General features: G+C 32.7%; 1 protein-coding gene across 1 annotated transcript; it reads left to right on the top strand.

The window, feature by feature from the left end:
- The first annotated feature begins 3 nt into the window (after positions 1–3).
- LOC131946739 (EF-hand domain-containing family member C2) lies at positions 4–9,985 on the top strand. The gene is made up of 13 exons (XM_059307672.1): positions 4–164; positions 1,621–1,809; positions 2,103–2,253; positions 2,470–2,693; positions 3,165–3,350; positions 3,866–4,036; positions 4,395–4,533; positions 5,352–5,660; positions 6,078–6,274; positions 6,589–6,765; positions 7,287–7,441; positions 8,314–8,406; positions 9,083–9,985. The coding sequence occupies exons 1-13, from the start codon at positions 123–125 to the stop codon at positions 9,285–9,287; spliced, it is 2,238 nt and encodes a 745-aa protein (XP_059163655.1). The 5' UTR covers positions 4–122; the 3' UTR covers positions 9,288–9,985.
- The last annotated feature ends 2,394 nt before the right edge of the window (positions 9,986–12,379 follow it).

The following is a 12,379-nucleotide window of genomic DNA, read 5'->3' as shown; positions in this document are numbered from 1 at the left end:
ATAGCAACAGCTGTAAATCAAGTGGGTTTGTTTTACCTTACGTGTGGTAGCTGTTGTGAGGAAAGACTGTATCCAGTCTACTTTATTTTTTCTTACTAGTTTGAGAAAATCCTCGTCCCACAATGGCTTTGCCATTTCTGCCAGGCAACACTTTTAATAGAAATGTAAGTGTTTTTTTTTTTACAAAAAAAAATTATAATGATTGTCATTATATGAAAATGAAAGTTATTAACTTATTATTAAGTATTTTTAAAAGTAAAAAAAAAAAATCACAATACTACAACTGCAAGTCTGTAAGTTGTTAATGTATTGTAAGTATTAAGAAAATACGAAATAGTAAATACCCAGTGTTTTCACAGACTGAAAACAATTTCAAAATGTTTAATACTAGATCTAGATCTAGATTCTAATATAAATCAACTAGACTACTAGATTCTATGTTGATCTAGCTAGATCTACTTGATAGACATTAGTACATTAGATCTGTTGCCTAAACTTTATTTAATAAATTTAATAAATATTTCTTATAATATTTAATGAATGGACTTTGATCTTGACAGGCAGTCTTACTCTTACACTTAATTTGACTTAAACTCTACTACTTTACTTATAGCACTAGATATCTAGAGTCTAGAGTATTCTAGAATTCTAGAGTATCCTAGATCTACAATCTACAAAAATTTGTTCTTTTTAGGCAATATTAACCTTTTTATTCTTATTAATATTAATAAAGTATTGCTGAAGGTGATTTCCTTCAAAATAATTGCCTCTCGTCATGTGATGATGGCCTGTAACCTGTTGTTTCTGACTTACCCTGCTTTTCTTAGTTTATTGATTTGCTTCCATAGCCTTAGCCTTAGTTCAAGCAAGAACAATTTGCAAGACAGCAAGTGTTTGATTTTGGTGTTTTCTCCTCTAAATAGATCATTTTCCCCAGCCAACAAAACTCATCTGCCTGGCGATCCAAACTCTTTTTGGGTTAGCAAACGAGACTCTCCCCCCCCCTCCCCAACCATGTTGACATCGTTGTTCAGGACTATTTTTACTACTTATGATCATGTTTACCACTATTAAATAGGTCAGACACAAGGCCATTATCATTAGGTCAACTCAATTATTTTTTTACTGCCAGTATCTAATTATATTACCAGCATTTTATAGAATACTTATAAGATTATAAGACGAACTACAAAATTAAATCAAGTTTCACACTTTGCAATTGTATAATCTCATGCTCTGCAGAAAATCTGCAACATTAGATCAATCCTGTTTTCTCAATGCTCTAACCATTGAGACTTGATGTACTGAAAGTATAGACTCAAAGTCATGCACAGATCTTTGCTAACACATACAAAGTTATAATAATTAAATACATTTCTTTCTTTACAGAGCCTTATTAAATCATTATATACTGTTCATTTGTCCTTTTTTACACATTTTAAAATTAAACCTCTCTTCAATAATTGAGATTACACACTTTGCCTTAAAAAGTACTTGTCATTCTGTAGAATACCTTGGTAAAGTATACAATAAAAATTATTATTTGAAGTTTTTTTGTATTTTGCCTGCTACAAAAAAATAAACAATATAAATTTGATTTACATTTAAAAACCTCTACAGTTGGGCAAAACAAAGTACCACAAGTCTCATCATTTTGATTATGAAAATGAAACTGCCTTGATGGTAGGGGCTCAGAAACCAGGAATTGGTGGGGAGCCTCTTTTAGGTCAGAAATATAAGCCCAGGAACACTGTTTTTCCTAAAGGACAAGGTAGTGATTTGCCATCATGGGTAGCCTTTGACAGACAGGTAAGACCAACATTTAAATTGTACATCTACATTTATTTTAAACGTATAGATAATTCACTGTAGTTCAGAAAGACGTGTAAGTAAAATTAACAGGGGGGTTTGATAAATATCTCAAATATAAATATTGATGTTTGTTATCAATGAAGCTTTTTATAGTTTGAGGTGATATAAAAAAATGTAATAATTTTAAAGATTAAATTTAGTTAATTACATAAATTTTTTTTTAAAATCTGATTTAACAGTTCATTTTTAAGCAATGTGCATCCATAATTAACCTTTACACACATTTTAAGGTACTTTCATTTGATGCCTACTATCAAGAAGCCGTTCATGAAAAGAGAGAGGAACAATACAGAGTGAGGAACTGCAAGATCTACTTTTATTTGGAAGATGACTCCATTCAGGTTTTGGAACCACGTCTTAAGAATGCTGGCATTCCTCAGGGTATAATAAACTAACACTCTATTAACATTAAATTACTGCTCACTTTATACTCGTTGCAAGTTGTTTTCATTCTGGCTTTGTATTTTCTTACCACTTTTTTGTTTTTTAATATCTTTAGAATTTATAATTTCTTGTCAATATCTTAATTCTGCACTCTGGTAAGTTGGTACGAATGTTTATGTAATTATGTTTAAAAAAGATTATTTTCTGCATTAGGCACCCTCATTAGACGTCATAGGATACCTCGCCCACCACCAAACGAAGATGAGTTTTATACTGCCGAAGACTTTAACATTGGATGTGAGATTTGTCTCTACTCTAAAGTCTTCAAGATTGTTGACTGTGATCAGTTCACACAGAACTTCTTAAGAAAGATGGGAACCAATGTTCAAAGACCAGCCAGGCCACCAGAGGATCCCTACATGAACTTCAGAAAAGCTGTAAGCATTCAAGAATTTAGCTACCTTATTTATTATTCTTTCTTGGGGTATGAATAAACCTGTACACATTGACATACATAGGCATAACAAAAGATGCAGACCATAGTAGTTGGATGAGTCTACCCAGCTTTGATGGGTACCTGACTTGAATTTGGGAAAATTAAGAGACCAATCAGTTCCTTAATATAAAAAAGTAACAGAAACAGGTGAACTCTACTTCATTTGCTTTACTAACTGACATGTTAGATGAAGGGTACTTATTTTGATAATATTTAAGACATAAATAATTTGAATATTTGATTGTTGAAAGAAAATTAACTTTGATGCATTAACTATTATTATTGCCCTTGATTTTTGCTTAAGATATTCAACACATGATCATTAATTTCAAGCACTGACTCACTAGGAATTATACATATAAAATTACACAGATATACTTAGAATCTATTCTTTTAATTAAAACTATCTCAGATGGATGAATCCATGAATCCACTCCGTCCTTATGAAAAGTACGACACTCTGAAACAGTTTTTGGATCACGACCGCCATGTTCTCCGTTTCTACTGTCATTGGGATGATTCAGAGAATTTGTTTGGGGATCCACGAGAGATGGTTCTACATTATTATCTTGCAGATGACACAATGGAAATTAGAGAGGTAAAGACCCAGCTGGGCTCACTCAGTGAGTGTTAAAAAAAATTGAAATTTGAACTATTTTTTTAAAAAATATCATGAAAACAAAAACAGGATTAAGAATCTATTATTAGAAAAAAAAAGAACACAAATATTTACAGAACATACACTTAGTGCTTCAATGGTCTGAAGAAAGTAATCGAACCCAAAACTGTTACAAAGCAGTGTTCTAATAATAGAATTCCTGCTTGCTAGCCTGCAAGTCACACGATTTGTTCTACAACTGACAGTCCTCCCCCCCCCCCCCAACTTTTAAATCAGATGCTATGGAATTTAAAGCCTAATGGAAACACAGGTCTAATGACTGGCTGCCTGTCGTTTGTCTTGCTTTAGAGCATTTTTTGAGCTGGCTATGCCCATATAAAAATAAAAACACGTTAGCACTTCTCTAGACTTAGCAAAAGGTTTATGCCCAAAGTTAATTTGATCCAATATACTTGTGTACATAAGTTCTCATTTATACCATGTCCCTGTTCTAGGTTATTCCGGCTAATTCAGGGCGTGATGCAGTGCCAGTGTTCCTGAAACGTATGAAACTACCCAAAACTCCAGGTAGTCTCCCCTTACCAGGGGTCATCACAGACAGGACAGTGCTCAATGTGTTTGGTGCCACTGGTCCGGGTAGTCGCTACATCCTTGATAACTTGAAGGTAGATTTTTAGTTTTTATTTGCCAGAAGTTGTTTAAAAAAAAATGTGTTGGCCAATTCAATAAAATATTTATAATATAACATTCTAAAATCAACATATTTTCAAAATGGAAATGCAGTTCTTTTGTTTTTATAACACAACTTCATTAAAGGAAATCAATGTTTATGAGCAGATTTATTCCAGTCTGTACAAGTATAGTTATAGGAAGGTCACTTTGCGAAAAAAATAAAACACTTGAAAATCAAATCTGAGTATGATTTTATTTTTAGAAAGTAAAAAAATGTAACTATTTGGACTAATATTTTGACTATAGACCTAATTAATATCCTAATTATCTTCTTTTTTACTGCTGTTTTAGACAGGAGCTGTTGACCAAGAATTCTACACAGACCGTGACTTGTCTCTGGGAGCTGTTCTGAATGTATGGGGAAGAAAATTTGTCTTGTGTGACTGTGATAACTTCACAAAAGAATACTACAAGACTAAATATGGAATAGGTAACTGTTGTCCCTATCTTATTTCTGCTAGAACTCTTTTAAGTCAGTGCGCATGTTAACAAGGGTTTATTTCAGTAGTTGTTTTTAATCAATCAATGTTAAAAAATAGTTAATAAAAAGAAAATTGTTTCTGAGACATCTTTGTTCCTATCCCAGAAGAAACATTAAAACACACAAGAACCAGTTAAATATCTTACCAAAGTCGTGTACTCATTAGAGCTGTATTAGCTAAGGGGCATCTTTTTTTCTCCTTCATTCTTAATTGTAATATTGAAGGGGATTTCTTCCAACACAATTAAGTATAATGTGTCAACATTTTATGCATGTTTTTTTTTGCTGGATTTGCAAGGCAGCAGTTGTTTGAGTTTGGATTTTTCTCTGCTAGATTGGTTGTTCTCCCCAGGTAATGAACATTATCTGCCCAGGGGCTCGATCTCTTGACTTTTGGAGTTAGCAATCATGCTGGACTACAATGTCCCCTAAAGAGCGCAACTTGAATACAAACTGTATTTAAAACCAGCGTCCCAATCTAGTAATAATCTGCATTACCACCCTATGTTCTAAAGCCAATGTTTCTATAATAGTTTAATTTTTAAATATTGTGCTACTGAAATGATCAGTTTTTATGCCATAAACAAATTTTAATTTCAATAAAACTATTGAGAAAGACAAGTAAAAAGCTCAAGGCTTGGTGGTGCTCACCTTGTTTAGTAAAGAGCCACTTTATCACTGTACGTCTTCATACGTCTTTATATTAAGAATTATTCTTTACATCCACAACCAAAAAAGCTCTGAATTTTTACATCCTTTACTTCTAGAGGAAATGACGCCAGTGACTTATAAAGTAGAAAAAACAGTCCAGCTCCCCCAGCAGACCCCTCCTTATAATGGTTTTGGTAGCGAAGAAGATTCTCAGTGCTCATGTAAAGGGCTACTTCCAAAGCCTCCTAAACGGGATTTCATCAAGTTCATGGAGCGCGACAGGAGTGGCTTGGACAGCAATGTCTTGAGGTTCCTTGCCTTGATGGAAACTAAAAAACCCATTGACCAGGATCGCAAGTTTATTGTCTCTTATTTCATGTCTGATGATTCTATTTTGGTATTTGAACCACCTGTAAGAAATTCAGGTAAATATATGAGTAGCTTAAGCCTGTGGTTAAACTTTTTGAAAAACTTTCATTAATAATATAATAAATTAAACAATACAATAAAGATAAATAAGAGAAAGTAACAAATTTCACATGATTTTCATTCAAAATTAAAGTAATTTCCTTATATGAAACAATTATTTTAAAATCCACTTACACAGAAAGTTGAATTGTCAATTATATAGTAAGATCTTTTATATATTTGTTTACTAAAAGGTCCAAAAAGATCTAATAAATAACAGTATCAAAACTCAGTGGAAGGAAAAGCTAAAAATAAATTATTACACATAACCTGTATAAAAATTACAAATAGATACTATCTAATTTTGAAAAAGCATAAATTCATTTTATTTTTGTGAATATCTGAGTAGATCTAATTTGTGTGTATTTAACAAGGCATATCTGGAGGAAAGTTCCTGGAAAGAAGCCGTGTTAAGAAACCCAATCAGCCGAGATACAACACAGAAAACTCTCAGTATTACAGTGCTACTGACCTCTATGTTGGTGCACATGTCGAGTTCAACAATTTCAAATTTGTACTCGTGGATGCTGATGAGTACGCCTTCAAATTCATGGAAGACAACTCTCACATTGTTAGTACATACACTAAATTATAATTAGACTCCAAGAGTACAAGTTAAAAATGCTAATCAGTTGCGCAGCTACTGATAATACAATGTTGTTGATATTTTTCAGTTTGTTAAGAGTAACATTGATGTGATCCTGATTTTTTTTCAGTTTGTTAAGAGTAACATTGATGTGATCCTGATTTTTTTTCAGTTTGTTAAGAGTAACATTGATGTGATCCTGATTTTTTTTCAGTTTGTTAAGAGTAACATTGATGTGATCCTGATTTTTTTTCAGTTTGTTAAGAGTAACATTGATGTGATCCTGATTTTTTTTTCAGTTTGTTAAGAGTAACATTGATGTGATCCTGCAAAAAATTGCCGCCAGACTGGGGCCCAACAAAGAAGATATTCAAGCCTTCTTTGCTAGAACAGACCCAACTGGATCTGGTTATCTCCCCTTTGAGAAATTCAGGGATATGGTTCTCACCATTGAGCCATCATTGACAGAGCAGGAGGTTGGTAGTTCAAATAAGGAGGGCTTTGTACATAGGATCAAATCTAGAAGGGCAATTTACATTAGCAGTAACATTATAAAAATGTAGGTTAGAAGTAGTATTATAAAAATATAGAAAGGCTTTTAAAATAGCAGTAACATTATAAAAATGTAGGTTAGAAGTAGTATTATAAAAATATAGAAAGGCTTTTAAAATAGCAGTAACTTTATAAAAATGTAGATTAGAAGTAGTATTATAAAAATATAGAAAGGCTTTTAAAATAGCAGTAACATTATAAAAATGTAGATTAGAAGTAGTATTATAAAAAGAATAGAAAGGCTTTTAAAATAGCAGTAACATTATAAAAATGTAGAAGGACATTTTACATTAGCAGTAGCATTATAAAAGTGTAGATAGGCATTTTACATTACATGTAGTTTTTAATTTTACAGCATTTTCAAAGGACTAATATTTTAAAAACAATCAGTGCTCTAATTCTCAATAAAGGGCAGCGTTTTTAAAATAAGGTTTTTGTTTTGTAGGTCATAACAGTGGCAAGACAGTACAGTGACCGCAAGTCGGACATCATCTTAGATGCTGATAAACTGACAGCTGTCATGCAGGAGGAGCTCATAAAGAAAAACTTTGAAGACTTTAGCTCTTTGATAGATTCTCTCAGACACTTAGACAAGAACTGGTATGTTGTTTTACCCCAGTTCATTGCTTTAGCTCTTTGATAGATTCTCTCAGACATCTAGACAAGAACTGGTATGTTGTTTTACCCCTCTCATTGCTTTAGCTCTTTGATAGATTCTCTCAGACATCTAGACAAGAACTGGTATGTTGTTTTACCCTCTCATTGCTTTAGCTCTTTGATAGATTCTCTCAAACATTTAGACAAGAACTGGTATGTTGTTTTACCCCAGTTCATTGCTTTAGCTCTTTGATAGATTCTCTCAGACATCTAGACAAGAACTGGTATGTTGTTTTACCCACTCATTGCTTTAGCTCTTTGATAGATTCTCTCAGACATCTAGACAAGAACTGGTATGTTGTTTTACCCCAGTTCATTGCTTTAGCTCTTTGATAGATTCTCTCAGACATTTAGACAAGAACTGGTATGTTGTTTTACCCCAGTTCATTGCTTTAGCTCTTTGATAGATTCTCTCAGACATCTAGACAAGAACTGGTATGTTGTTTTACCCTCTCATTGCTAATGTGGTTATGAGATTAGAAACATTGTTTACTTCCTCTCTTTTTAAGCTCTATTTCCATCTATTTCTAGTCTTTTTTTCTTACTTTCATAAATGATAATGTTTTAATTTATTTGAACAGCTGTTGTTCATATTTTTTATTATAATTTTTAAAAAGTTTTATTGTAATGATCTCTCACATCATCATTACTTTAACAAAAAACACTTTTTTGTATAAACTGCATTTATAATCCCTTCTTTTAGGATTCTTTTTTTTTTTAAAATACTTGTAACCATCATTATGTATAATTACCTTAAATATGGTTATAATTTTAAAGTATAACTTTCACTTTTAACTAAAAATTACCTCCCCTAGCACTGGCTATTTGGAGCGTGAGATCATCAGGAGAGAGTTTTTGGCCCAACATGTTCCACTGCCTGAAGATATGCTCAGAGCAGCTCTGTCCATGTAAGTGAAAATATTACTTTCTATTTAACCAATCCAAAATACATCAAAATGTCTTTCTTCTTTGTTCTTAGTTGTAATGTTGGCCAAGATTATATTCCAACACAATCAAGTATTACATGTCAACATGTTATGCACCATATGCCCCATTGACTCTGAAATCAGCCTGCTTTTCTTTTTAAATTTGCTTCCATAGCCTTTGTCAACAAACTACCAGGCCTTGAAGTCTATTGCCCAAAATATTTTTATTCATTATTTGTTGAGTTAATTGTAACTTGTAGATTAAAAGTTGTTCAGCTTTTTAATAGCATCCAAAATTGTTTCAATACAATATTTTTACTTGAGCTATTTTAATAAATGAGCACATAAAAAGTAATAATTTATGATACAAATTAGTAGCACTATTTGTAATATTCATCATTCATGTTTATCATTAACTTTTACGTGCTAACTAAAAATATTTTTGTTTTTGTATGTAAATTATTGAACACTTAATGAATTGATTTTAATACTCTATTTAGTCAATTAAAATTTGAGTTTAAAAATAAAAAATTTTTTTTTGGCAGTTGATTTTGCCTCTAATTCTATTTTAATTAAATTTATTTTTGATTACTTACTTTGGAAGCAACTTCTTAACTCTTTAAAATTCAACAATTTTTATCAAAACCATTATTCACAGAGCTCGAACTTCAAATAACAACAATGAGTTGGTTGCCTACGAAGAGTTTGTGACCTCTCTCAACTGGCACACCCGCCCAGCTCAGCCTATCCAGTATCAAGCAGTGGACGATGAACAATGGACTGGCACTAAAACCCAAAACCAGATCACCCATGTCAACTACAAACCTCTGCTGCAGAGAATATTTGGAGATATTAAGGATTAACATTCACATTCTTAATTTATCTTGGAATGAATTTTTTTTTTACATTAACTGTGATAATATTAATCATTTAAAATTATGTTTACATGACTTCTAAGGTATTTTTCTTACATTAAATCACTATCTGGAGTATCTGTTATATACTTTAAAATTTCTTGAAAAGTCATTAACAGTCATTGTTAATAGGAGAGAAAATAATTTACAATAGGCTCACTATCACTCAATTGTTTTAATAATATTCATATGTTACATTGTGAATACGGGCCATAATTTTGTTTCTTCTAACCTGTATTGAAAAAAATATTAAAAGACATGTAAATTGTATGTTTTTTAAAATGTCAGATCAATATTTACAAAACTTTAACTGCTTTGTGTTATCAGGTTATAAGCTACTGAATATGGAGTTCATCTCTTGAACAATTTTTAACAGAGTTTTCAAAAGCAGTCTTACTCTTATTTAATCAACTTCATTATCTGTTTGTTGCAGTTATTGTTACTAGGAATGTGAGTGCAGAATTTGTTGAATGGGTAATGATTAAGTTTTGAAAAAACTACATGTTTAAAAATTAGGATTTTATCAATTTTTATATTCTAAATCTACAAATTTAAAAAAAAAGGCTAATTATTTGTATACACTTAATAGACCTGCCTTTTTTAAGCTTATGTAAGTAGCATAAAAATTAAACATGTTTTATAAATTATCTGATTTTTTTAATGCGGTCTTCTAATGTGTTTATTCCACTGAACGTGATGAGTCAGAATGAATGAGAGCAGATTTTAACTTGAGAACAAAATACTAAATGCAGAACAACATTAAAAAATGCATAGTGTATATCTAAATATATATATATATATATATATATATATATATATATATATATATATATATATATATATAAATAATATAATCTTATCACTCTTTAAAATCTTAACAAAACGTGTGTCATTTTAAAATCATTCAACTATTCCATGATAAATTATAATGTTCAAAACCTCATATGTTTCAGGATAGTTACTTTTTAGGTTGTAGATCGGAAATTTTTATGTCTTTATAAAAAAAGAAATAATGCTTTGCTAAATTTATCTCTAACTGAAAGTTTTTGGAGAAATAACACTAAACTATGGATTTAGAGTTATAGTTGTATATTATATTTATAAGGTTTGGATATACATATTTTCTTAATTTTATGTTGAGTAATTCTACATCAATAGGACAAATATATAGGACAGATGTATTAAGAAACCATAAATGGAATGATCCACCAGCATTCATTATTTGAAAATGATATAGTCTTTGTTGAAAATTAAAATAATATGAAAGATTTTTAACAATACAGAGTTGTCTTGTTTAATTTACACTGCTTGGAAGGGGAGGGAGGAAGAACTATTATGCAACTGACTTCAGCAAGTTTGTTGTTTAGCTGTAAAGCTAAATGTATATTTGGTACTATCTTTGTTATAAATATTGAGGTTTATTCTGACAATAAACCCTTGAAGGATCCAACCTTGAATTCTAAGTAGGAGTAAAAAAAAAATATGGGGGAGGAGGGGTGCTAAGCATCTTTGTCCTTCATGAGATTGATACAAAGCAACACAAATACACGTTTAAAATGATTTAGAACAGACCTACGTATATACAAAATTAGAAATAGGCAAAAAGGTTTGGTTATTTTTATAGACCTACATTTCTCCAAAAAGAATTTATTTTCAAAATCTTTTTTGGAGTGGGAAGGGTTAACAACAACCAGCACTTATGGGTGTTAGCAGTCATTTCGTTGTTAGTATTTTTTTTTAAATTTTTTTTGTAAACTGTAATACAGACTGATCAATGTTTTTAATACAGAATTTCAGTATTAAGTTGTGGTTAGCTGAGCTGATAACAGCAACCTAACTAGAGCATAAGATAATCTATTTTAAAAAAAATCCCAAATGGATAAAAACCGGGAAGTGGATACATTGGATAAAAAGATGACAGTGCATCTCCAAAACGGCCCGGAACAAATCGGCCCCGTCAAAACGGTCACGTTAATATGACCCCGTCAAATCGACCCCCGACAAAACGACCCCGTCAAAATAGCCCCGACTTATTGGCTCCCGTCAATTGGGCTCCCGTCATACTGACTCGCGACATATAGGCTCCCGACAAATGGGCTCCCGACATTTAGGCTCCCGACAAATGGACTCCCGACATATTGGCTCCCGACAAATAGGCTCAGGACATAAAGGCTCCCGACAAAGTGGCTCCCGACATATCGGCTCCCGACATAAGGGCTCACGGCATATTGGCTATCGACAAAAGGGCTCCCGACATTTTGTTTTGATAACCTACAAGCATACTGCAGGTAGGGATGCACAGCGTGGACCCCTCTCCCCACACACTGAGTTGGAACAGCCTATAACCGACTCACAATATGAAGTCAAAGATAGATGACCCTTAACTTAAAACATACTATTTCTTATACTAAATAAAATAATATAAAAATAAGGCCTGCCGAACAAGAGATGCATAAGTTGTATTAAGAGTGTTGGATAAGCTAACTCTAAAGAATATTGATGAAGGGGTCCCACTGGGAGGTGTCATATTCAATGAGACTGTTTTGCAGGGAGACTTAGTCTCTACGGAAACCATATTGTCAGTGGTCCTTTAGTCGGGAGCCAAATTGACAAGAGCCTATTTGTCGTGAGCCAAAATGTCGGGAGCCTATTTCTCGGGAGTCGTAATGACGGGAGCCGTTTTGTCGAGAAACTAAATGACGGTAGCCTATTTGTCGGCAGCCTATATGACGGGGTCAATATGTCGCTGGCCATTTTGACGGGTCGATGTGACGGGGTTGATTTGACGGGGCCGATTTGTCGGGGTCGTTTTGACGGGGCCAGTGTTTCTTCCAGACTTTTTTCTCCGGGGGGGGGGGGGGGCACTTGAAATTTTCGGCTGAAGAGATGCCTGGAAGAAACTCTGGACGGGGCCGTTTTGTCATTGGCGGCCGGGTTTTGACGCCGCACGTTAATTTGAATTGTTTTTACCCACAATTTTTGTTTTTAATTTTTGTATCCAAAATGGTTGAACGTCGTTTTGTTAGTAGTTTTTTGTCAAG

Source organism: Physella acuta, unplaced genomic scaffold (genome assembly GCF_028476545.2).
Source record: "Physella acuta isolate Inbredline_101_S28 unplaced genomic scaffold, ASM2847654v3 ptg000569l, whole genome shotgun sequence".
Classification (NCBI taxonomy): domain Eukaryota; kingdom Metazoa; phylum Mollusca; class Gastropoda; family Physidae; genus Physella; species Physella acuta.
Note: the sequence above shows the minus strand (reverse complement) of the source record. Positions and strands in the feature narration are given on the sequence as shown.